We start from the raw sequence: 27098 nt of genomic DNA on the forward strand, positions 1-27098 counted from the left end.
GTGTTCATCCTCCACTGCTTGCATCAAATATACTTGGATGATATACTTCCAGATTTTTGCACGCCCAAAGCTATCTTCATTTTGCCCATATACATATCAACTCAGTATAGTTTTCTTAATTACCGCTCAAGAATTTGTAGATTGTCAGCTAGTGTTATATAGATAGCAAATTTTATGCTGTATTTTTCTGCATAAGGGGCTTGTTCTTTCTGAAATTTAGGGAAATTTTTTTCTTCTCCTTAAAATTTAGGATAGCCAATGAAATGTGTTCTTACCTCCCCCTGCCCCACACACTTGTATTGCTGTAAGCTCTTAAAATCTGCACTCAAATCTGTAACTTAAGAAAATTTTCTTCTATTGTTTATTTAATTACATCTCCATTTGTTTCTTTCTCTCTTCCTGGAACTCCTGATTTTATGCTAGGCTTTCTAAGTCTTATAGTTCCCTCTCGATGGCCATTTCTTTGTGTTTTTGCCATTTGTTATGGGCAGTATGTCAAAGACTGACCTATGCAGCAACTTTCAGGTGTTTTGTTTTTTGTTGTTTTTTTTTTAATTCTGATTCACAGTAACAAATACATTTTACCTAGAAACCTAGTTTATACAAATCTAATTAAAGCCAAAAAAAAAAAAAAATTCTTGGAGTTCCCATTGTGGCTCAGCAGTAATGAACCGAGCTAACATCATGAGGATGTAGGTTTGATCCCTGGCCTCACTTAGTGGGTTAAGGATCCGGCATTGCCACAAGCTGTGTTGTAGATCACAGATGTGGCTCAGATCCCATGTTGCTGTGGCTGTGGTGTAGGTCAGCAGCTACAGCTCCAATTTGACTCCTAGCCTGGGAATTTCTGTATTCTGTGGGTGTGGCCCTGAAAAGACAAAAAAAAATTCTTAATAGATTATATATCCTTAATATATCTGATGTACTCTATTTCTGTTCTCTTTTAGTCTATTTGTGTTTTAATATTACCTTTTTTGTTGTTGTTTTTTGGTCTTTTTAGGGCTGCACCCATGGCATATGGAGGTTCCCAGGCTAGGGGTCAAATCGGAGCTGTAGCTGTCAGCCCACACCACAGCCACAGCAACACTGGATCTGAGCTACTTCTGAAACCTACACCATAGTTCACGGCAACACCAGATCCTTAACCTACTGTGCAAGGCTGGGGATTGAACCTGAGCCCTCATGGATACTCATTGGGTTCCATTAACCACTGAGCCACCATGGGAACTCCTTAATATTACTTTTTTAATGTTGGTTGCACTAGACTGAATCACAGATTCTCAACCAAGGTCAGTTTTTACCCCCAGGGTACACATAACAGTGTCTGGAGGCATTTTTGATTGTCACAACTGCATTGGATACTGATGGCATGTAGTAGGAAGAGGCCAGAGATGCAGCTACATATCTTGACATGCATAGGACAGCCCCCACAACAAATGTCAATAGTGCCAAGTTTGAAAAACCCTACACTAAATTGATATTTGACTTTTCAATGCTTTGTTTCTTAACCCTGCTGTACATTCATTAGAATCACGTGAGGAGATTGATTTAATAAGTGAAATAGCTGGTGACTGGTATTTTTAAAAGTTCCTCAGTGTTTGAAAAACACAGACTTATGTTATGGCCATGAGGAAATATCCAGTACCAACTCTTGAGTCCTTTCCCCTCCCCACCCCCCCTCCCCCCATGAAAGCTAACTATTAACCTGATACTTCAGTATAATTTTTTTCCGTTTTGGGTCTGCACCTGTGGCACATGGAAGTTCCCAGTCTAGGGGTTGAATCTGAGCTGCACCTGCTGGCCGATGCCACAGCTACAACAACACAGGATCCGAGCCATGTCTGCGACCTTCCTGCAGCTCATGGCAATGCTGGATTCTTTAATCACTGAGTGAGGCCAGGAATTGAACCCACATCCTCTTGCATCCTCTTGGATACTAGTTAGATTCTTAAACTGCTGAGCCACAGTGGAAACTCCCAAGTAGTATAGTTTTTAAACCTTTATTTATTTGGCTTTTCTTTTTCATTTTCTTTTTTTATTAAAGTATAGTTGACTTACTGTATAAATTTCAGGTGTACAGTGTAGCATTACAATATTTTTATAGATTATGTTCCACTTACAGTTTTATGACCTGTTTATATATCTTAGATATTAACCCCTTATTGGTCATATTATTTGCAGATATTTTCTCCCCATTCTGTAGGTTCTCTTTTTGTTTTGTTGATAGTTTCCTTTGCTATCTAAAAACTTTTAAATTTATTTAGATCCCATTTATTTTTGTTTTTGTTTCCTTTGCCCTAAGAGACACTTCCAAAAAATATTGCTACCATTTATGTAATATTGTTATGTCTATGTTTTCTTCTAATTTTTTATGGTTTCCAGTCTTATATTTAGATCTTTATTCCATTTTGAGGTTATTTTTGAATATGGTATGAGAAAATGTTCTAATTTTATTCTTTTACATGTAGTTATACATTTTCCAAGTACCACTTATTGAAGACACTTGTTTCTCCATTGTGTATTCTTGCCTTCTTTGTTGTATATTAATTGACCGTAACTGCCTGGTTTATTTTGGCACTCTCTGTTCTATTTCCTTGACTTTTATATGCCTGTTTTTGTGCCGGTACCATACTGTTTTGGTTACTGAAGCTTTCTAGTATAGTCTAAAAGTCAGAGAGTGTGGTACTTCCAGCTTCATTCTTTTTTCTCAAGATTTCTTTGGATCATCAAGGTCTGTCATGGTTCCATATAAGTTATAGAATTATTTGTTACGGTTCTGTGAAAAATGCCTTTGGTAATTTAATAAAGATTTCATCCAATCTGTAGATTGCTTCTGGTAGTATGGACATTTTAACAATATTAATTCTTCCCATCCATGAACACAGATACCTTTTCTTTGTATCTTCAGTTTACTTCATCAATGTTTATAATTTTCAGAAATGTCTTATTCTGTTGAGCATGATATCATCAGTGGTCTTTATTATGTTGAGATATGTTCCCTCTATACCAGCTTTGATGATAGTTTTTTTTTTTTTTCCCCCCACTGTACAGCAAGGGGATCAAGTTATCCTTATATGTATACATTACAATTACATTTTTTTCCCCACCCTTTGTTCTGTTGCAACATGAGTATCTAGACAAAGTTCTCAATGCTACTCAGCAGGATCTCCTTGTAAATCTATTCTAAGTTGTGTTGATGAGAGTTTTTATTATGAATGGATGTTGAATTTTGTGAAATGCTTTTTCTGTGTCTATTGATCATTTTTATCTTTTTTGCTAATGTTGTGGATCACATTGATTTGTAGATGTTGAGCCATCCTTGCATCCCTGGAATGAAGCCTACTTCTATCATGGTGTATGCGCCTTTTTATGTATTGGTGAATTTGATTTACTGATTTTTTTTAGGATTTTTGCATTTGTATTCATCAGAAATACTGGCCCGTAAATTTTTTTTTTTTTTTTTTTGGTAGTGTCTTTGGCTTTCATATCTGGTTAATGGTGGCATTATAGAATGAATTTGGGAGTGTTCTCTTCAGTTTTTTGAAATAGTTTGAGAAGGGTGGATATTACTTCTTTACATGTTTGGTAATATTCCCCTGTGATGCTTTCTGGTCCTGGGCTTTTGTCCACTGAGAGTTTTTGATTATAAATTTGGTTTCACTAGTGGTGGTCAGTCTGTTCAGATAATCTCTTTCTTCCAGGTTAAGTCTTGAAATGTATCCATTTCTTCTAGGTCATCCAGTTTTTTGGCATATAAATGGTTCATAGTATTTTATGATTTTTTTGCATCTTTGTGGTATTGTTATTTCCCTTCTTTCATTTCTTATTTTGTTTATTTGGATTCCCTGTTTTTCTTGATGAGCTTATAAACTTTGTTTATATTTTTTTAAAAAACAGTTCTTGGTTTCATTAATCTTACTTATTTAGGAGTTCCCGTCGTGGCGCAGTGGTTAACGAATCCGACTAGGAACCATGAGGTTGCGGGTTCGGTCCCTGCCCTTGCTCAGTGGGTTAACGATCCGGCGTTGCTGTGAGCTGTGGTGTAGGTTGCAGACGCGGCTCGGATCCTGTGTTGCTGTGGCTCTGGCGTAGGCCGGTGGCTACAGCTCCGATTGGACCCCTAGCCTGGGAACCTCCATATGCTGTGGTAGCGGCCCAAGAAATAGCAACAACAAAAAAGACAAGACAAAAAAAATAAAAAAAAAAAAAATCTTATTTATTTATTTATGGACTCTTATTTCCTCTCCTGTTATTTTTATTATTTCATTCCTTCTGCTGAATTGGGGCATTGCTTGTTCTTTTTTTCTAGTTCCTTTAGTTGGTAAATTGTTTATTTGATATTTTTCTTATTTCTTGAGTTAGGCCTCTCTAACTATAAACTCTTAGAACTGCTTTTGCTGCATCCAGTAGATTTTCAAAAGTTGTGTTTTTAGTTTTGTTTAAGGTATTTTCTCTATTTTTAATTTTGTTTTTAATGACTGCACCTGTGGCATACGGAAGTTCCCAGGTTGGGGGTGAAAGCAGAGCTGCACCTGCAGGCCTATGCCTTAGCCACAGAAACACCAGATCCCAGCTGTATCTGTGACCCATGCTGCAACTAGCAGCAATGCCAGATCCTTAACCCACTGACTGAGGCCAGGGATCCACCCCACATCCTCATGGACACTACATCAGGTTCTTAACCCACTGAGCCACGGTGGGAACTTCTGTCTTAAGATGTTTTCTAATTTCTTCTTTAATTTCTTTATTGACTCATCAGTTTTTAGTAGCATGTGTTTTGTGTTTAGTCTCCACATGTTTTGTGTTTTTCCCACTTTTCTTTCTATAATTGATTTCTAGCTTTATACTGTTGTGGTCAGATTAAATTTTTGAGACTTGTTTTCTGGTCTAGCATGTGATCTGTCTGGAGAATGTTCTGTGTGCAGTTGAAAAGAATGTATATTGTGCTATTTTCAGATAAAATATCCTGTAGGTATCTACATCCATCTGGTCTAAGGTATTATTTAAGACTACTATTTCCTTGTTGATTTTTTTCTAGATGATCTATCCATTGGTGTAAGTGGGGTATTAAAGTCCCCTACCATTATTGTGTTATTGCATTTTCTCCCTTTATATCTGATAATATTTACCTTATATATTTAGGTAATCCTTTATTCAGTGTATATATATTAATTAATAAGTGCTATACCTTCTTTTTGTATTGATCCCTGTATTTTATATCATTCTCTGCTTTTGTTGTAGATTTTGTCTTAAAGTGTATTTTATTTGATATGGTTATTACATCTTTTTTGTTATTATTGCATGAAATATCTTTTTCCATCCCCTCTCTTTCAGTTTATGTGTGTCTTTAGCTCTGAAGTAATTATGATAGGTATGTACTTATTATGATTTTGTTACTTGTCTTCTGGTTGCTTTGTATATTTTCTGTACTCTTTTCTTCCCCTAGTTCCATTCCTTGTGCTTTGATGAGTTTCTTTAGTGGAATGCTTGTGTTTCTTTTCTTTCTTTTTTCTTAGGGCCACAGCTGCAGCATATGGAAGTTCCCAGGCTAGGGATTGGATTGGAGCTGCCGTTGTTGGCCTCTGCCACAGCAATGCCAGCTCTGAGCCTCATTTGCAACCTATGCCATAGCTTGCAGCAATGCAGGATCCTTAACCCACTGAATGGCTCAAACCTACATCCTCATGATACTAGTCGGGTTCTTAACCTGCTGAGCCACAATGGGAACTCTGGAAATTTTTTGTATTGAAGTCTAGTTGATTTATAATGTTGCGTTAGTTTCTGGTGTACAGCAGAGTGATTTATTTATACATATGCATATATTCTTTTTTGTTATGATTATTATAAGATATTATAGTTCTTGCACTTATAGAATATTTTTGTTTACCTATTTTATATATAGTAGTTTATATCTGCTAACCGCAAACTTATAATTTATCCCTATCCCCCTTTCTCCTTTGGTAACCATAAGTTTGTTTTCTGTTTATGAGTCTACTTCTGTTTTGTAAATAAGTTTATTTGTATCATATTTTAGATTCCACATATAAGTGATACTATACGATATTTGTCTTTCTGTTTGACTTACTTCACTTGGTATGATAATCTCTAGGTCTGTCCGTGTTGCTACAAATGGCATTATTCCATTCTTTTTTATGGCTAAATAGTATTCCATTGTGTGTGTGTGTGTGTGTGTGTGTGTGTGTGTGTGTGTGTGTGTCTGTGTGTCTGTGTGTGTGTGTCTGTGTGTCTGTGTCTGTGTCTGTGTGTTTTTATCTTACATCTTCTTTATCCATTCATCTGTTGATGGACATTTAGGTTACTTCCATGTCTTGGCTGTTGTACATAATGCTGCTGTGAACATTAAGTTGCATGTGTCTTTTTTGGGCTGTGTCTACAGCATGTGGAAGTTCCTGGGCCAGAGATGAGACCTGAGCTGCAGCAGTGACAGTATCATACACTTAACCTGCTGATCTTCAAGAGAACTTTACATGTATCTTTTCAAATTAGAGTTTTACATGCCCAGGAGTGGGATTGCTAGATCATATGGTAACTCTGTTTTTAGTTTCTCAAAGAACCTCTCTTCTGTTTTCCATAGTAGCTTTACCAATTTACATTCACACCAACACTATAAGAGGGTTTCCCTTTCCCCCACATCCTCTCCTGCAGTTGTTATTTGTGGACTTTCAAGTGATGGCATTCTGACTGGTGTGAGGTGATACCTCACGGTAGTTTTGATTTGCATTTCTCTGATAATTAGTGATATTAAGCATCAGATAAGGATTTTTTTAATTGAATAATTAAGGTTATCACATATGCTGTATAGCCTTATGCCACCTATATATTTTAAAGTGCAGAATAAGCACCATCATTATGTGGTTTGAATATGTTGCAGAAATAAGGTTGTTCTTGTTGAGGTCACATAGAAGAGACCAGACTTAGCAGATCAGTCCTCTTACAAATAGTAGAGCCTAGCAAGGGATCGGAATAGCTTACAAAGTTGAGCCTTTTTTGGATTCCCAGAGTTAGAAGAGGATTGGTCTTCAGTGGTAAAAGTATGTGGATTTGATTATATGTGGATTTGAACATCTATGAAGTTCCTTCCACATGTAAATATGCTTTCCTCTTATCTCCCAACAGGTACAACTGTAACTGCTTTAAAATTGTTTAAGAATCTACCTGTAAGAAAGCAATTTTACTCAACTGCTAAAAAATGTAAAGATGAAATTAAAAAGGTCCAAGATCTCCTCATAAGCTATGGTGTACTTAAACCTGAAGTAAGGCTTGTTTTTATACACAACAAGGTAAGCATTATTGTATTTTCTATAGGATTTTTTGGTATTATGATACAATAAAGGGCAGTGTATTTTATCTAAACCAGATATGTAAGGAGTCTTCTTTCAAAATTTGTTCACATTTGTTTAGTTTTATCTTCTATGAAGAACATCTTTACTTTGTTACCTTGTTTCTGTACAAAATCTGATTGAACCTTTTATTTCTTAATTTATAAGATAGGTGATTTCACCAAGAGACTTTTTCATCCAAGAAATGGTTGAGTGCTTCCTAAATATGAAGACAAGACTTGTTCTTTTCCTTTAAAAAGTTGACATTTAGTAACATTTTCCACTTTCTATTCTAAACTGTTTCTTCTTTAGAAGAGGTTTTTGTTTTTTAAAGGAAAGTCTACCTCATTTCTTTCCAGTTTTCAAAGCAGGGCTGATATGGAATTCCACTTGTTGCTAGATGAATCTTAGGAGAAAGAAAAGGTTACATATTTTCTGATTATTCCATTTCTATAAAAGTCTGTGTGTGCACTTTGAAATATTTAATATAGGGCAAGCAGAACCACACAGATGTATGGAAACCTGATGGGGAGTAAGGAGTTAACATTTATTGAGAGCATCCATAATGTCAAGACCTATGCTAGATGCATTAAATTGCTTTAATCCGCAGCAGCACCAAGTGAGGTAGACATTATAATCAATTTGTAGTTGTCCTGTGAACTGAACTCAGAGAGGTTTAATACTCTATTCAGTGTTACACAGCTTGTACATTGTTGAGATGGGATTTGTAGTTTTACATGCCTATAGAATGTAGGTTCTTTCCTGTTTTGTCTTCCTATTGTAATACTATGTTACATTTATATAGTTCTTTTCCAGGTTTCATAGCACTTACAATAACCTTATGAGTTAGAAAGCTTTATCTCTATTGTATGGGGAATTTGAAGCTCAGAATGATCAAAGGGATTGTGCTCTATTTTACAGTAAGTAATACTACTGAGGTCAGAACCCTTTTTCATCCAGTTTTCTTTCTACTCCATGTCTTTTTACTTATTATTAAGAAGATTCCGTATTAAGCCAAGCCATGGTAGAATATTTATGATCAAAATCTTTGGTCATTTTAAAAAAATAAAAAAGAAAGAAAAACATTAAGAATAGTCAGCCACCTGTTCCTGTTGGCATAGAGCTCAACCAAATGATACCTTGAGATCCCTTCCAGTTCCATCATGTTGGGATTCCTCAGGATGTTGATGGATGGAGGCCCATCCTGCTAATATAAATAACCCTATGACCTCTGGATCCAAAGGACATTTTGTCATTAAAAGTTAAATGTATCCAAGTTAAGAGAAGATCAAGGGCAGAAGACACAATGATCAGAAAGGTAAAACATGAAAATAGGAGCTACATTTTTATAAGAAAAGGAATTACAGCCCTGGAGAAGAGTTTTGAGTAAGAGAAAAGATGGAAGAATAGAACAACATTATTGCCTTATGTAATGGAGATGAGTATTTAAAGTCAAGTATGTGTCTTCTAAGCTTTGGATAAGTTTATATTATTTTCCCAACCTATGTATGATCATCAGTGTAGTCATTTCCTTTTGAAAATGGAAAGTAGTATTTTGTAATACACTGTATTTTATTCTTAGAGGACTTCATATCTGAGCTTATGTTGAGCAAACACAGGTCTTCAGTAATTTTCGGTAAGATGACCTTCAATAATTCCAGATGCAGTTCAGATCCCAGCAAGTATGCTGGAGAGTATTATACCATGAAGTAACATTAAGATTATCAGAAGTCTTATAGTAAAATAAAATGTTAGCTATTATTGCACAAGGAAATCATGGACTAAATTGTATTTTCAAGCTTTTTTCTTTTAGTATATATTATTTTTTCACTCTTTTATTTTTTAATAGTGCTGTTGTCCCTCAAATGTTAAAATATATTGTTAAACTTCTCAAAATAGCATTGGCACATTATCATAAATCTCTTTGACATTGAGTTCTGCTCTGCTCTCATAAACATGCTTATATTTGTCATTCTTTAATGTGCTTTTCTGAAGAATTTTTGTCAGCTTAAAATTTAAACTTGACAATATTGGTGTCTTCCTTTTTCGAAATTTTTTTCTGCTTTGGGAACAATCATATTGCACATAATATGAGAAGTACTATTGCTATTTTGACATCTTGGATTAGATAGTGTTCCTCCTTTTTATGAAGGTTTAACCTGCCAAGACATTCTTTGAATACTGATAATGTTGGTGTTCTTGCCAGTATGGTTATGTTAGAAAGAGGTATTTTTCTTCTTTCATCACCATGTTCCTTGAAAGCATATTGAATAATGAGGCAGCCAAAGGGAAATAATTTACAAGTGGATTCAGTGACTTTATTTAAAGTAGATTTTATTTGGAGAAATGCTAGGGTCATCCCTTAGATAAGCACTACAGTCTTCAGCTTTAGTTTTAGTAACTGAATTCCTACAAGGTCTTGCTATATATTTTTTCATTTATAAAGTAGCTATTTCCCAGAATTAGGACTTTTTTCTTAATGTGATAATATTTGAAACCCATTTAGTAATATTAGCTCTGGTCATGTATAATTTTATATACCACTAGCTTAGAACATAATGTTAAATATGTGATTTCAAATAAGGGATACTTTCATACTTCATACTTAATTGATTTCGGTAAATATTTTCCTTTGTCTAAAATATCATTTGTGGCTTTAAAAATTTTTTTGAATTTAATTGTCTTGATAATTAGGGGCTCACTGGTATTGCAAAAGCCAAATTGGATATTATAAGGTCTTACCTTTTACAAAAGAGAAGAACGGCTTTCTGCCTATCCCATCTCCATGTGACATGAGTGTTGAGGCTTATTAAAATCAGTTTATTTATTTTGAAGTCTGGAAGAATGATGATACAGCTTTGGAGAGTTGAATATCTCTGGTTTCAGTCAATCTGGGAAGAGGCAGGGCCTTAACCAGGAACAGAAACCTGGAAAACTGGCCATGGAGATTTGGTAGTGAGTGTGGTAGCTCCCTCTCTTGACATAGTTCTTTGGATTTCTAGAGGGGAACTCTTCTGTGGTGGTGGCTGAAGATTTGTGGTGAGAGGTGACCAATAGTGAGCAAGAAGGGACACGTTTATTGGATTATAAGCTGAAGATAAATAAGTGGTAGTTTATAATTTGTGTTCTCTACATTCATGGTATTATCTTTGTTCGCCTTATTCTAATGAGCCTTTTACTCATGTATTTTTGAATGTCCCAGTTTTCTTTCATCTGTGCTTTGAGGAATCAAAGAAAAGCCTTTTGCCTGTAATTAGACCAGTTTTAAAGCGTCCATCCTCCTCCATCCCAGCCAGTGTTGTGGAGGCAGTATAAGTCAAAGAAAAATTGCAGTTCAGGACCATGGTTCAAGATCATGCCCCTTCTTTATAAAATTCAATTTCATTTCAAACCCTGGAAGTTTGGGTGGGTTTATTTTTATTTCTTTTTAATTAATGAAGGTGGATGTTCCTTCAGATATATTTTAAGGTTAGCTTGAGGCTGATTATCAATCATGATTCATAGTTGTGTTTTTTTCTTTCTTTCTTTTTAGGGCCACACCTGTGGCATGTGGAAGTTCTAAGGCCAGGGGTCAAATGGAGCTGCAGCTGCTAGCCTATAGCCGAGCCACAGCAATGCCGAATCCTTAACCCATTGAGCAAGGCAAGGGATCGAACATGCATCCTCATAGATCCTAGTTGGGTTCATTTCTGCTGAGCCACAGTGGGAATTCCTATGGGTTTTTTGTTGTTGTTGTTGTTCTTTTTTACTTGAAAATTAATGATAAATTTTTTGAATAGTTCTCATATGTTCTTTGTTACACTAGCTTCTTTTACCTTTCACATAACTTATATGAAGTACTATATAGAAAAGATGAACACATACAAGTCAAATTTTAGTTAATGATTTTGATGTTTGCTCAAGTTATTAAAAAATAAAAAAACTCTTTAAAGCCTCCCCCCATCCCTTAGCAAGACTTAGTTATTCCTCAGCTTTTTCCATAGGATTTTCTGTGTATTCCTCTTATGTGGCATTTGTTGGAAATGATTTGCATTCTTTCTCCCCTTCTCAACAGCCTCTTGTGGAAGGGAGGGATGCATCTTCTATGTGTAGTCCTTTTTATGTTCACTTAGTGACTAGCACAAGAGTATAGTACTATTGGGCCAGGTGATAACTAAAATCAAAATACATAAACTTACAAAGTTTGAACACTCTGGCCTCTTTCAAAACTTCCTCGTAATATTGATTTATAAAATGAACCCTCTTTTGAAGACTTCACTTGGATTCCCCAGTGTCCTCTTAGATTTTTGCAGAGTATATTCTCACATATTCATATGTGCTATTTCAGTCTATTTTCATTTCTGGCAGCTAAGTCACTGATATGTCTTTATTAGAACTAGGGGGGAAATATATAAGGACTTTGCAGGAGTTCTGGCATTGTCACTGCTGCGGCTCTTGTTACAGCTGTGGCACAGGTTTGATTCTTGGTCTGGGAACTTCCATATGCTGTGAGTGCAACCAAAAAATGTAAAGGCTTTGCATGAATAAGACAGTGGAGAAAAATACTTGACAGGGACACAGGCATTAAGAGTCATCAACTTGGAATTCCTGTCGTGGCCCAGTGGTTAACGAATCCAACTAGGAACCATGAGGTTGCAGGTTTGACCCCTGGCCTTGCTCAGTGGGTTAAGGATCCGGCATTGCTGTGAGCAAGGCTAGGGATCGAACCTACATCCTCATAGATCCTAGATGGGTTCATTTCTGTGGTGTAGGTTGCAGATGCGGCTCGAATCCCACGTTGCTGTGGCTCTGGTGTAGGTCGGTGGCTACAGCTCTGATTAGACCCTTAGCCTGGGAACCTCCATATGCTGTGGGAGCAGCCCTAGAAAAGGCAAAAAAAAAAAAAGTCATCAACTTAATATGTTTTCTTTCTACTAACTTAGTTAAATAGAACTGTGTAGCTATTCCTTTACAGATTCTCTAGTCTAACCAATTTAAATACTTACTATTTATCTTAATGCATTTCTCTACTCCAACACAGTACATTTCTCTTCTGATTAATAATACCTAGAGAATTCTGCACAAATCTGGCTTTTTGAGTTAGGCCAGTAAAAATTGATCAAATGATCTCTAAAGCCCTTTTCAGCTCTAAAACTCTGATTTTTAAGGATGTGTACATATATCTTGAACACTTCCATTTCTTTCTTACAAACTTGGAATTTCACATTTCCATCACTAAGAATTTCTAGATCTTGACATCTTAGAAGAATAATTGAAAATCTCTTTTGTCCTGCCCCAAATCTTTCAGCAAGTAGAGTATTTTTATTCCTGTCCCTTTCTATCTTATCTTCATGTGAGTCCCAAGACTGTAGCAGAGGGTGAACTGAAGTCCATCTCTTAATTTTTTAATGTGATTCTCCTTTGCTGTGGCCTCATCATAGCTATAGGGTACAGTTGCCTCTCAGTATCCATGAGGGATGGGTTCCATATCCACTGATAGAGAAGACTGACTGTACAGAGCTTTGACTAGGTGCTCTAGAGTAGTTATGTGATGGCCTACAATTTGAAAGAACTTACTGTGTGAATGAGGAGGTAAGATGTAAAAGGGTATGGACATTTAAACAGATGAAAAGAATAATGTAAATGTGTTGATTGTTGAACAATATTGATAAATAATATGGAAATTGAGGGGAGAAAAAGATTGTTTCAGGCTAGAATAGTCAGGGAAGACTTCATGATGGCTGAGTTTTTTTTTTTGTCTTTTTTTGTTGTTGTTGTTGCTATTTCTTGGGCCGCTCCCGCGGCATATGGAGGTTCCCAGGCTAGGGGTCGTATCGGAGCTGGAGCCACCAGCCTACGCTAGAGCCACAGCAACGCGGGATCCGAGCCGCGTCTGCAACCTACACCACAGCTCACGGCAACGCCGGATCGTTAACCCACTGAGCAAGGGCAGGGACTGAACCCCAACCTCATGGTTCCTAGTCGGATTCGTTAACCACTGCGCCACGACGGGAACTCCTGGCTGAGTTTTGATCTGGATCTTTGTGTTGTTTTGATAAATGTCTGTGCTGGAGTGGAGCTGATGCTAAGATATATTAGTATGTGGAAATAGGTCTGACTTCCATAAACAAAAGTTTATGCTCTGAACAGATAAAACATTGTCTTATCTGTCACAAAATGTTCAGAAAACTTAGTTACAACTCTGATTTGACTAGGGCCTAAGAGCTTCATGGAAATAAACTTTAATCTTCTTCATTATTGGGATTCAGATCTGTACTAAATATCACAGGCAGGATAAACTTAACAATCTTTGAAAGAAATTCCCACATGTGAGGTAAGATATCTGATATGGACAGAAAATAAGACTTCACTCAGGATTTTCATTGATAGGAGCCAGATGAGAGCCTAGAGCAATGGGGTATAAGACCAGTCCTTTGTAAATGTCCATTGATAGGTATCAATAAGGAGCCTTTGCTGTCAGAACAAGACCACCCCTCTCTCCTTTATGCCTCCATTTCAGATGTCAGATGGGATTCCCAGAACTCATAATCTTGGCAAGACCTCTGCACCCTTCCCCTTAAAAGTTCAGAGTCTTGCAACTGCTGACTGCTTTAAAACCATCAGCCCTAATCTCATCGTGTTTTTATTCCTGTTGTGTCAGTCAACACAATAAGTCTGGGTCTCTCAAATCATACCTTATCACCTGGCTCTCTTATTCTCATACAAATCATTGCTTTCTTTAACTCTGTCTCAAATATCCCCATCTCCTGTAATGCTCCATTTCATAGTCAGCCATAAGTAAAATCTCCTATGTTCTTAGCCTTTTCTTTGACAACCTTCTTGCTCTAACTGAAATATGACTGTACCCTGTATACCCTGCAGCCCTTTCAAACAGTGACTAATTTCTCTCATCTATTCTGGCCTAATTACAGTTTCCTCATTTTGCCTCATTGAAATTTCCAGACCCTTCTCCTTTCCATCTAAAAACATACTCAGCTTTGAATTTAATGTCTCTAGACTCCTAGGCCACTGTCACTCTGGTGATTTCTGTGTCCACAGAGATAGTCTTTTCTAGCTTCTCAGATCTTTTACCTCCTCTCCTCTAGTGATTTTATTTCCACCCTATATCAGTCATTAATTCCTGTGGCTGTACCATAGGCCTTGTCATTGCCAAAAACTGCACCTCCTTCATAACATCAGTGTTAAGAATTTCACTCTCTGACCATCACCTCCTGCCTCTCCAAGCTTACTTCCTTCAACAATCCATTGACTCTCCTGGACCTATGATCTATTGATCCTACTGCCTTTTAACTATTTCTTATTGCTGAAGTCTTCAGATCTCTCCTTACTCTGCTTGAATTACATAGTCCATAATTAGCATCTTTTCCTTGGGTACTCCCTCAGTTTTCTTGCTTTGTTCTTACTTAACTGTATACTTGTTTGACTAACCAAATCCTGATTAAATCCATCTCTTTGTCTTGTTGCCTGAACCAGTACAGCTGAACATTGTTGGAAGAAAACATACCAATGCTTACTACCACTTAAATTCATGTAGTACCAGGTTAAATTTATGATTACTAATCTTAGTGCTGCCTGATAGTCATACTGTGCTTCTCTAATCCATTTTCTCTCCTGGCCTCTTACATCAGTGCTTTAAACAAACTTTAATGTGCATATACATCACCTGAGGATCTTGTTAAAAGCACATATTCTGATTGAGTAGGACAGGGAGGGCCCGAGAGTCTACATTTCCAACAAATGTCCAGATGGTGCAGTTGCTGCTGGTCCATGAACTACACATTGAGTTGCAGAGTCCCAAAGGGCTATTTCTTCTGTTTTCTTCTTAGTCAATTCCTTCTTCCTTGTCTTCACTTACCTGAACTTGTATCCTGTTTTTGTGAGAAAGAGGCAATCGAGAGAACTTTCACAAACTACCCACCTGTCTGCAATTGTGCATTATATTGCCCATAATACAACCCTCCCTTTTGTTGTTATAGATGTGCTCCTCATGTTTCCAGGCAGGGCCAGTTCCTTCACTTGGGCAAAACTTTTTAAAATAGTTGTCTGTATTCATTGCCTCCAGTTGCTTTCCTGCCATTCTCCAGTTCACTCCAGACTTTCTCTTTCTACCACTCCACCAAAACTCTTAGCAAGATTACCCTTGACTTTCACATTTCTAAATCCATTTGTCACTTCTCAGTCCTTACCTTACTTAACATTTACCACCGTTGATCTTTCCGTCCTTGAAACACGTTTTCACTTGGCTTTTGGTCAACACACATCTTTGTTTTTTTTCCTACTTTTCTACCATTTGTTATCATTTCATTGCAGCTCATAATCGAACTTTTAAACATGTAGTGTCCCATGGCTCAATCCTGGAATTTACTGTCTTGTATGTATATTCATTTTCTTGATGTGCTTATTCAATCTTATGCCTTTAGATATCATTTATAAACTGACGACTCCTAAATTTTTATCTTATTCTGTAACTCTCTGAACTCCAAGCTCATGGATCCAACTACCACCCCAAACTTCTCTCTGGATATTTAATAATAGTCTTTACACATTTAGTCTGACAAAAACTAAACTCCATATCTGCTTTCTCACAATTGCTCTCTCCACATTCTTCCCCATCAGCATATGATAACTCTCTTTTTCCTTTCGGCAAACCCAAATCCTTAGGGTTATGACTGCTGATTCTCTCAACACTTTAATTGATAAGAGAATAAATTCTGTGGGTCTGCCTTCAAAATATATCTAAAAGTCAACTGCTTTTCACCATATCTGTGTCTACCACTGTGATCCAAACTTCATCTCTCACCTGGATTTTTGTAGTTGTATTCCTTCTTTTTCTTTTGTCTCTTTAGGGCTGCACCCCCAGCATATGGAAGTTTCCAGGCTAGAGGTGAATCAGAGCCATTCTCACCAGCTTACGCCACAGCCACTGCAACACCAGATCTTGAGCCACATCTGTGACCTATGCTGCAACTTCCGTCAACACTGGATCCTTAACACACTCAGTGAGGCCAGGGATAGAACCCACATCCTCATGGATACTAGTCAGGTTCTTAACCTGGTGAACCACAACAGGAACTCCTGTAATAGTATTCTAATTGGATCTCCCCTCTTCCTTCCTTGCTCTCTTCAGTCTGTTCCCAGCCCAGCAGCTAGAGTGTTACTGTAAAAATGTGGTTTAGAGCATGTAACTCCTCTTCAGTGAGTTTACATCTCAGAGTTAAGTCAAAAAAGCCTTTGTAAATGGCCTAAGACTTCTACAACAATGTTAATAAACCTTTTTTTGCAAAGAGCCATAGTGTAAATATTTTGGTGTTTCTGGTTAATACAGTCTTCTCTCACAGCTGTTCAGCTCTGCTGTTGTAGCATGGAAGCAGCCATAGATATTAAAACTTTATTTAAAAAGCAGACAGTGAGTTGGGTTCAGTCCTTGGGCCATAGTTTTCTGACCCCTGTTGTAGATGATCTAACTTACTATTATGTCTGATCTTGTTTATTTACTCTTGCTCACTTGCCTTCAGTTAACTGGCTTCGTTGTTCTTTGAAACTTCCAGTCTTACTTCCAAATGAGGACCTTTGTATTTGTAGTTTCCTTGCAGAGAACATTCTTCTGTATATCTGGCTCAATCCTCATCTTTTAGTTCTTAAAACTTCTCAATGAAGCTTTCTTCTTTTTTTCATTTAATGGCTGCACCCATGCCATATGAAAGTTCCCAGGCCCGGGATTGAATCTAAGCTACAGCTGTGACCTGTGCCACAGCTGTGACAACACTGGATCCTTTAACCCACTGTGCCTGGCTGGGATTGAACCCACACCTCTGCAGCAACCTGAGCTTCTTTAGTTGGATTATTAACCCACTGTGCCATGGTGGGAACTCCACAATGAAGCTTTCTTTAGCCATCCTAAAATTATAATCATTTCCCTAGCCCTCCCACATTTTCCTGCTTTATTTTTTTTTTCTTGAAACTTACCACTGTCATGGAGTTCTCATCGTGGCTCAGTGGTAACAAACTCAACTAGTATCTATGAGGATGCAGGTTCCATCCCTGGCCTTGCTCAGTGGGTTAAGGATCCGGCATTGCCATGAGCTGTGGTGTAGGTCACAGACACAGCTCAGATCCAGTGCTGCTGTGGCTGTAGTGTAGGCCGGCAGCTGCAGCTCTGATTCCACCCCTGGCCTCGAAACTTCCATATGCCGCATGTGTGGCCCTGAAAAGACAAAAAAAAGAACAAACACAAAAACTTAATCGCCATCTTTTAATGTATTTATTTTAATTTATTGTCTCCACCTGATTTCCATGAGGGGAAGGATTTTTAACTATTTTTTCACTGATGTATCTCTAGTGTCTACAATAGTATTTCATGTAGATGCTACAAAGTATATGGTAAAATAGTGTGATCGAAGATTTAGAGAGAGCATGGAGGACAGGAGTGTACGTTAATGGCAGGCCCATACTGGATTGAGAACATATGTGTTAAAGCACTTACAATACAGGGGTAGATGTTATAACTATGGATTAAAAATATGTATTAAAAATACAGTAGCTCGTGTGACTACAGATTAAAAATGGAACAGAGAGGTGATGAAAAAGCAAGTATCAGCTTTTATACTTAAGGCATTTCCTTTTCCTTCTGGGGGACTCCAAGAAAGTCACAGAAGAGGGAGGATGACTTTAGCTACCTAGCAGGTGGGTGTTATTTATTCAGTGGAATAGGATCAGCCTATAAAAGTTATCTCACTTGGGCCTCCACAGGTGAGTGGGTCATAGGCAGATTCTATTACGGTATAATTTGCTAATGTGGATAAATGGATCAGGATCATTTTAGGTAGAGAAATAGTATGAACATGAGAGGTGTAAGGTAGGATAGTACAGAGCACATTTAAGGGCAGTGAATGAGTCAATTTAGGTAATTTAGGCAGTGAATAAGTTAATTTAGGTATGTAAGGGAACAGAGGAAAATAAAACCTGAAAGACAGTTTGAGGCTATATTATAAAGGCTCTTGAATGCTAGGCTGAAGTGTTTTGTTTTGTTTTGTTTTTAATAGAAAATTGAGATTAGGGAAAGGACTTGCTCAAGGTATTACTTCTGACCATCAGTTTGGTGCTTGTGTGCTGCGAAGAATTATAGGAGTCTATAAGCAGTGACATTAGTTAGGAAACTATAACAAAAGTCCAGGAACTATGGGTCTGAATTAGAATAAACACATTGGGCATAGAAAGCAGAGTGTGATCACTATTGTAAGAAAGAATTAATGAGACTGACTGGCTGAGTGCATGTAGAAAATGAACAGAAAAGATTTGAGGATATGATTAATTTATATACTTAGGAAAATGGTACCACCCCATCTCTTTTTTATTTCTTTATGGATGCATCTGTCTTTCTGCTCTTAATATGTAGTATTCATTAATTACTCTGGCAAAATTTCCTTTTAACTCCAGAAAGAACCTAATAGAATCAAAGTTTCAAAAGTCAAGTTAGAATACTGTAAGCCAACTATAATAGAAAAAATAAAAATCATAAAAAATAAATAAAAATTTAAAAAGTAAAGTTATTGTTAACCTTATCGGTAGAGATTTTTGTTAACTAGTCAATTAAGAAAGGAAATCAACTCTAGGCTGGATATTATTCATTAGCATTAAAACTTGTTGCTTGTTTTTTTTAATAAAAAGACAAAATAGAAAAATAACCATAGTGTAATTGTTGGGCTGTATGCCTGAATAGGATGTATGTGACAAGAAACGCCATCAGGTAAGTATGAGGGAGCCAGCTGATTGCAGGAATATTGGCAGTTCAGAATATGTAGGTTTGGTATAATTTTTTCTTTTTTAGATATTATTGTGTTAAGAATACTTAACAGATCTACATGCTTAACAACTTTTTAAGTATACAATATAGTATTATTGACTAGAGGTACAATGTAGAGCAGATCTCTAAAACTTATCGTGCCTAACTGGAATTTTATGCCTATTCATTAGTAACTTCCTATATCCCCCTTCCCTCAGCCCCTGTTAACTACCATTCCATTCTTTGATTCTATGAATCTATTTTAGATGCCTTATATAAGTGGAATCATGCAGTGTTTGTCTTTCTGTGACTAGCTTATTTCACTTGACATAATGGTCCTCACAATTCCACCATGTTACTATGTGTTGTAGAATTTCCTTCTTTTTAAAGGCTGAATAATATGTCAGTGTGTGTGTGTGTATTACATCTTTATCCATTCATCCATCAGTGGACATTTAGGTTGTCTCCATATCTTGGCAATTGTAACTAAGTTTGGTTACATCTTAGTCAACGTGCTGCATTGAAATGGGAGTGCTGCTGTCTCTTTTGAGAACCTCCTTTCAGTTATTTTGGATAAATACCCATGTGGAATTGCTGGATCATATGGTAGTTTATTTCTAATATTTTGAGGTACATCCATACTGTTTTCCATAACAGCTGCACAATTTTGCATTCTTATATCCTTACCAGCACTTACTGTCTTTTCTTTTTTTGATGATAGCCATCCTGACAGGTTTGAGTTGATATCTCATTGTGATTTTCTTTGTTTTTGTTTCTGTTTTTGTTTTCTTAGCTGGGCCCAGGCATGTGAGCATTTTTTCATCATCTGTTGACCATTTGTGTTTCTTCTTTGAAAAATGTGTATTCAAATCCTTAGCCCACTTTTTTGTTGAGTACATTAGTTTTTGTTGTTGTTGTTGTTGTTGTTGAGTTGTAGGAGTGTTTTATATGTTTTGGAAATTAATCATCAGATACATGATTTGTGAATACTTTCTCCCATTCCTTAGGTTGCCTTTTCACTTCATTGATTGCTTCCTTTGCTGTGCAGAGCTTTTTAGTTTGAGTAGTCCTACTTGACTGTTTTTGCTTTCATTGCTTGTACTTTTGTTGTAATACCTAAGAAATCATTGCCAAGACCAGTGTCATAAAGCTTTTTCTCATATGGTTTCTTCTAGGAGTTTTACAATTTCAGGCGTTGTGTAGATCTTTAATCTTTTTTTTTTTTTTTTGTCTTTTTCCAGGGCCGCTCCCACAGCATATGGAGGTTTTCCCAGGTTAGGGGTCTAATTGGAGCTGTAGCCGCTGGCCTACGCCAGAGCCATAGCAGCGTGGGATCCAAGCTGTGTCTGCCGCCTACACCACAGCTAACAGTAACGCTGGATCCTTAACCCCCTGATCAAGGCAAGGGAGCAAACCTGCAACCTCATGGTTCCTAGTCAGATTTGTTAACCACTGAACCATGATGGGAACTCCTATCTTTAATCTATTTTTAATTGATTGTTGTGGGTGGTGTAAAATAAGGGTCCAGTTTCATTATTTTGCATGTGGATATCCAGTTTTCCCAGCACTATTTATTGAACAGACTATCTTTTCCCCATTGTGTATTGCTGGCACACTTATCCAGCATCAGTTGACCATGTAAGCATGGATCTTTTACTGGGCTCTCTATTCTATTGTCTTGGTATTTATCTCTTTCTTTATGCCTGTACCATACTGTTTTGATTATTGTAGCTTTGTTATATATTTTAACATCAGCACCTGTGATGCCTCTACTTTTGTTCTTCTTTCTCAGAATTCATTTGGATATTCATGTTCTTTTTAGGTTCATATGAATTTTAAAAGTATCTTTTTTTTTATTCTGTAAAGAATACCATTGGGATTTTTTTTTTTTAAATAGGGATTGTATTGAATCTTAGATCACTTTGAGTAGTATTGAAATCTTAACAGTGTTAAGTTTCCAATACATGAACACAGGTAGCCTTTCCATTTGTATCATCTTTAATTTATTTCATCTGTTTTTTGTAGTTTTCATCATATAGTCTTTCACTTCCTTAAATTTATTTCTAAGTATTTTGTTCTTTTGGTACTGTTGTAAATGAGATTTTTTTCTAATTTCCTTTTTAGATCATTCGTTGTTAGTTTATAGAAACACAACTGATTTTTGTATTTATTTTGTATCCTGCAACTTATCAAATTTATTAGTTCTAACAGTTTTTTTTTTAATGGAGTCTAGGGTTTTCTATATATTGGATCTTGTCCTCTACAGATAAGGACAGTTTCACTTCTTCCTTTCTCATTTGGATCCCTTTTAACTTCTTTTGCTGAATTGCATTGGCTAGGAATTTCAATACTGTGATGAATAGAAGTGGCAAGTAATGGGCTTCCTTGCCTTGTTACTGATCTTAGAGGAAAAGCTTTCAGTTTTTCACTGTTGAGTATGATTGGCTTTTCCTAGATGGCTTTTATTATGTTGAGTTAATTTCCTTCTATGCCTAGTTTTTTGAAAGTTTTTAATCATGGAAAGGTGTACAGTTTTGTCAAATATTTTTTCTGCATCTGTTGAAATGATCATGTGACTTTTATCCTTTGTTTATCTGGTATATCACATGAATTGAAATGGTTATGTTGAACAACCCTTGCACCCTAGAGCTAAATCCCATTTGACCATTGCGTATGATCTTTGTAACATGTTGTTGGATTTGATTTCTGGTGTTTTGTTGGGAATATTTGCATCTGCATTCATCAGGAATATTGGCCTGTAGTTTTCTTTTCTCGTATTCTTGTCTGGCTTTGGTATCTGGGTAATGCTGGCTTCATAAAATGAGTTTGGAAGTGTTCCTTCCTATTCAGTTTTTTGGAAGAGTTTGAGAAGAACTGGTGTTAATTCTCCTTTACATATTTGATAGAATTCACCAGTAGAAGCTATCTGGTCCTAGGTTTTTCTTTGTTGAAAGTTTTTGATTGCTCATTAAAACTTCATGCTAGTTATAAGTGTATTCAGGCTTTCTCTTATTTCATAACTTAATCTTGGTAGGTTTTATGTTCCTAGGAATTGAGCAGTTCTAGGTTATCCAGTTTGTTGGCATATAATTGTTCATGTTGTCTCCGATGATTCTTTTTTTTTTTTCCTGTGGCATTTGTTGTAATATAGCTTTATTTCTGATTGTATTTATTTGAATCATCTCTTTTTTTTCTTAGTATAACTAAGGGATTGTCAGTTTTGTTTTCTTTTTAAAAAGATCAACTCTTAGTATTCTTGATTTTTTTTATTCTGTTTTTTTCCATTTTGTTTTATTTCTGTTTTGCCCTAATCCTTATTTCTTTTCTTCCACTAACTCTTAATTTGTTGTCCTTTTTCTAGCTCTCTGAGGTGTATAGTTAGGTTGTTTATTTGACGTCTTTCTTTTTTAATGTAGGTGTTTATTTTTACAAATTCTCTTCTTAGTACTGTTTTTGCTGTACCCATAAGTTATGTTGTGTTTTCATTTTCCTTTATCTCAAGTTGTTATAATTTTATTTTTGATTTCTTCTTTGATCCAGTGGTTGTTTAAGAATGTGTTGTTTAATTTCCAAATATTGTGAATTTCCAGGTTTCTGCTATTGATTTTCAGTTTCATTTCATTGTGGTCAGAAAAAGTGCTTGGTATGTTTCGATCTTTTTATGTTTAAGACTTGTTTGTGACCTAACATATGATCTGTCTTAGAGAAAGATCCAAGTGAGGTTGAGAAGAGTGTGTATTCTGCTGCTGTTGGAATGTTCCATTTATGTGTATTAAGTCTGTTTGGTGTATGTTGTTGTTAAGTCCTTTGTTTCCTTATTTTCTGTCCATTGTTGGTCTTGATCTGAAAAAAGAACAACCAGAAAACCATAGGAGGATGAAGTTGCATTGAAGAAGAGATGGTTGAAGTAGCTTCTTTAAAATGACTTATGGAGAAAAGGAGTCGGTTTGGAGAAGACAAGTCTTGTGGAAAACAAAGTGTAGTAGATAAGGTGTTCTCTTCAGTTCAAATAAAGAGGAAAAGCTGAAATCAAATATTGTATAAAGCAGAAGTTTGATTTGGAAATAACTTTTTTTGTAAAGTTAAGTATGAGAGGATGTAAAAGTCTGAGATTAAAGAGCTAATCAGAAAGACTGATCTGAAAGATTTTCTGTAAACAGTATTAGAATATGAGTAATCTGGAGGAAGTTATTAACTTTGGTTGGATTCAAAAAGGATTTTCAAAGAGAGTGGCTGTAGAACTGGTTCTTGACAAAGACTATGTGGGCAGAACCATTCAAAGCACATGCAAGGTCAAGGAGTCAGGAGAAGTCAGAGAAAGCTGGTGTAGGGAAATAGGAGATGAGGCTGGAAAGGTTGCTTGGGTCTAGATTCTAAAGGACTTGTGGACTTTAATGGGAATATGGACTTCTTGTCAAGTGATTAAAGGGGACAAAATAAAGAATTTTAGTAGGAAACAATGTTGTGATAATTCTCATGACAGTTGGAGAATGCACCAAATAGTTGAACAGAAGCTGGCTCAGTAGTCTAGGCAGTTGCACAGAGTATATAAAAGAGGGTATAGGTAAGAAAAACATTTCTGATGTAGATAAGATTTGACTAACAAATCTGCCTAGTTCCTATAAGCCCCCCTCCCATAGGTAAAGTTACTGATGCTAGTTTTTTTATACCCTTGGGAAAAAGAATTATGTATATTGTATTCCAAAACATGAATAAAATAAAATAAAGAACACTTAAGCAGAGTAAAAAAAAGCATAAGAGGTTTTAAATTCACAACTGTGTTAATTAAATTTAAAAATTTTAAACTTTAGGACCATTTAGCAAGAATCAAATCATATTGATGCACGTTATGGTAATAGGATACAATATTCATTAATGATACTCTTGGTATTATGATAGAATAATCCATAATTTTATACTAATTTCAAAACATTTAGCAATGAACTTTGTAAGCTTCTGTAGATAATGTTGTTACCATATTGCCAGTATGGAAAGAGATTGCCTTTTCTTTTATTGGGTTTGTGCCCCTACCGTTACCTGAACCATTCAGTACAAATACGTGTCTAGGAGTAGATAGCAATAGATGTAGATTCAATTATATTAACTTGTAAGACCTCGGAATTAGTTAAAACTTCTGACTTTTAAGAAATTCAAACATGAATTTCTTAGTACATCTCTGAAAATAATTTGCATGAAAAGTTTGGTTGCAGTCTAGGCCAATAAGTATAGTTTTTAACTTCATATTCTAGAGGGAATCGCCTTTGCCCAGGCATTACAACTTTAATTGTGGATTATCTGTTTGCAGCCTCACTTTTCCCATTATCACAAGTTGCCTTCACAGTTGAGGTTTACTAACTAAATACTAAATATTCTCATCTAACTTCATTTTCTTCACATAGTATATGTTAAATGAAGTAGGAACAGTGGCAAGATATATTTGGCTGACTTTAATCAATTACATGGTGTGCATGTAATAATATATTTTTTATTGAGGTGTTTTTGCACTGTCATCATACTGACTAGAGTCAGATTCTTACTTGGCACATCCAGATGCTCCAACTTTGTGTGACCTAGATAGAAAACATATGGGGGTATTTGTATCTATTTTTAGCACATGTTAAGCTTTCAGCCTAAGGGCAAAATATATGAAAAACTTCAGGAAGTGAAAAGAAAATCTCTATTTTAGGAAATAATACAAGATTGATGAAATGATGGGGAAAGCAAAATAAAAACTACTTGCTGTAGAAAATGTGGCATTAAAAAATTCAGTACCTAGAAATTTTTTTCTTTTTTATTAAAGTTGATTCACAATGTTGTGCCAATTTCTGCTGTAAAGTGACTCAGTCATACTCTTGAATTTTTAATTACTGCATTTTATTTAGTTTTTTAATGGATCCTTTTTTGAAAATGAATCTTACTTGCCTAAGTAATAGCAAAGATTTAATTTTTTGGCAGAACTATTTCTTGTCTGTCTAGCCCAACTGTAACTACTTAGAAAATGCTCCTACATCAAACCCTTGATCTGATGCAATAATTGCCTGATGTGAAATAATGCTCTAGAAATACTAGCAATACTTACTTTATTTTTATTTATTTATTTATTGCCTTTTTTTTTTTTTTTTTTTTTTAGGGCCCTACTTGCAGCATTTGAAAGTTCCCAGGCTTGGAGTCGAATTGGAGCTGCTGGTGCCAGCCTGAGCCACAGCAGTGCAGGATTGGAGCTGTGTCTGTGACCTATACCACAGCTCACAGCAGCGTCAGATCCTTAACCCACTGAGCAAGGACAGGGATCAAATCTGCATCCTCATGGATACTAGTCAGGTTTGTAACCTGCTGAGCCATAACAGGAACTCTGCAATATTTACTTAAAAAAAAAATTTCACATTCAGAGGTTCTCATGTTTCTCAGCTTTTTTAGAACCCGTTTCTTCAAGTGATCTTTTTATAATTATATACTAGCTCTTAGCAGGTCAGGCAGTGAAATAGCACCTTTGCATTAATCAGTAGCTAAGATTATATCTGAGGCATCACTCTATATATAAACTAAAATAAACAAATTGATATATCCACTATGAATCAGAGAGCTAGCATGGTTTTAAAGAGAGAAATTTTTTTTTAGCTTTTTCTTTCCTTTTTTTTTTTTTTTTTTTTTTTCCCTAGGGCTTCTCCCGCGACACATGGAATTTCCCAGGCTAGGGGCTAATCAGAGCTGTTGCTGGCGGCAACACCACAGCAGCAGCAACACCAGATCCAAGCCGCGGCGGCAACACCACAGCAGCAGCAACACCAGATCCAAGCCGCGTCTGTGCCCTACACCACAGCTCATGGCAATGGCGGATCCTTAACCCACTGAGCAAGGCCAGCAATCAAACCTGCAACCTCATGGTTCCCAGTCAGATTCGTTTCCCCTGCACCACGATGGGAACTCCCTTTTTTCTTTTTTTAATGTTTAAACTTTTTAAAAAAATTTTGTTGGAATGTAGTCAACTTACAATGTTGTGTTAGTTTCAGCTGTACAGCAAAGTTAATCAGTTATACATATACACATATCTATTCCTTTTCAGATTCTTTTCCCATATATGTCACTACAGAGTATTGAGAAGATTTCCCTGTGCTATATAGTAGGTCCTTGTTACTCATCCATTCCATGTATAATAGTGTGTATATGTCAGTCCCAGCCTCCCAATTTATCCCTCCCTCTTACCTATTCCCTTTGGTAACCATAAGATTGATTTTGAAAGTTTCGAATCTGTTTCTCAGAGTTTTGTGAATAAGTTCTTTTGTACCATTTTTACTAGATTCCACATATTAGTGATGTCGTATGATATTTGTCTGCCTGACTTAAATTCACTTAGTATGATAACTTCTAGGTCTGGCCATGTTACTGCAAATGACATTGTTTCATTCTTTTTTATACCTGAGTAATATTCCTTTGTATATATGTATCACATCTTTTTTATCTATTCCTCTTTTGATGGACATCTGGGTTGCTTCCATGTCTTTGTAAATGATGCTACAGTGAACATTGGAGTGCATGCATGTCTTGAAATTATGGTTTTTAAAGAGATAAACTTTTTGAGACTAAGTTTTTATTCCTCAACTATTCCTTGTTAAAAATAATGTATATATAAAGTATGAAGCAGTAACATTTAATTAGAGTTGCAGATTCTTCAGAACCTTAACCTACCCTCTGTTCCTTAAATCACCAGCTACTGGCTGGCTTAAAATAACAACCATAATAGCAAAACCATCACTCACTTTTTATATTCACACACTCACTTACGTTCTCTCTCTCTCTTACACATACACGTAAACACAAATAGGTGCAGAAGATATGCAAAGATTATAGTCTAGCACTTCCTCAAAAAAAAAAAAAAAAAACAGTTACCATTTTACTCAGCTCCTTCACTTCTTGGTATATACACAAGAGAAATAAAAATGAATTTCACACAGAAACATATACATGAACATTTATAG

General features: G+C 36.2%; 1 protein-coding gene across 1 annotated transcript in view; it reads left to right on the forward strand.

The window, feature by feature from the left end:
• Positions 1–27098, forward strand: part of PMS1 (PMS1 homolog 1, mismatch repair system component) — a 121294-nt gene that overhangs the window by 53059 nt on the left and 41137 nt on the right. The window contains 1 exon segment of the mRNA XM_047773055.1: positions 7138–7301. Within this exon segment, the coding sequence (XP_047629011.1) occupies positions 7138–7301 (164 nt within the window).

Source organism: Phacochoerus africanus, chromosome 3, assembly GCF_016906955.1.
Source record: "Phacochoerus africanus isolate WHEZ1 chromosome 3, ROS_Pafr_v1, whole genome shotgun sequence".
Classification (NCBI taxonomy): domain Eukaryota; kingdom Metazoa; phylum Chordata; class Mammalia; order Artiodactyla; family Suidae; genus Phacochoerus; species Phacochoerus africanus.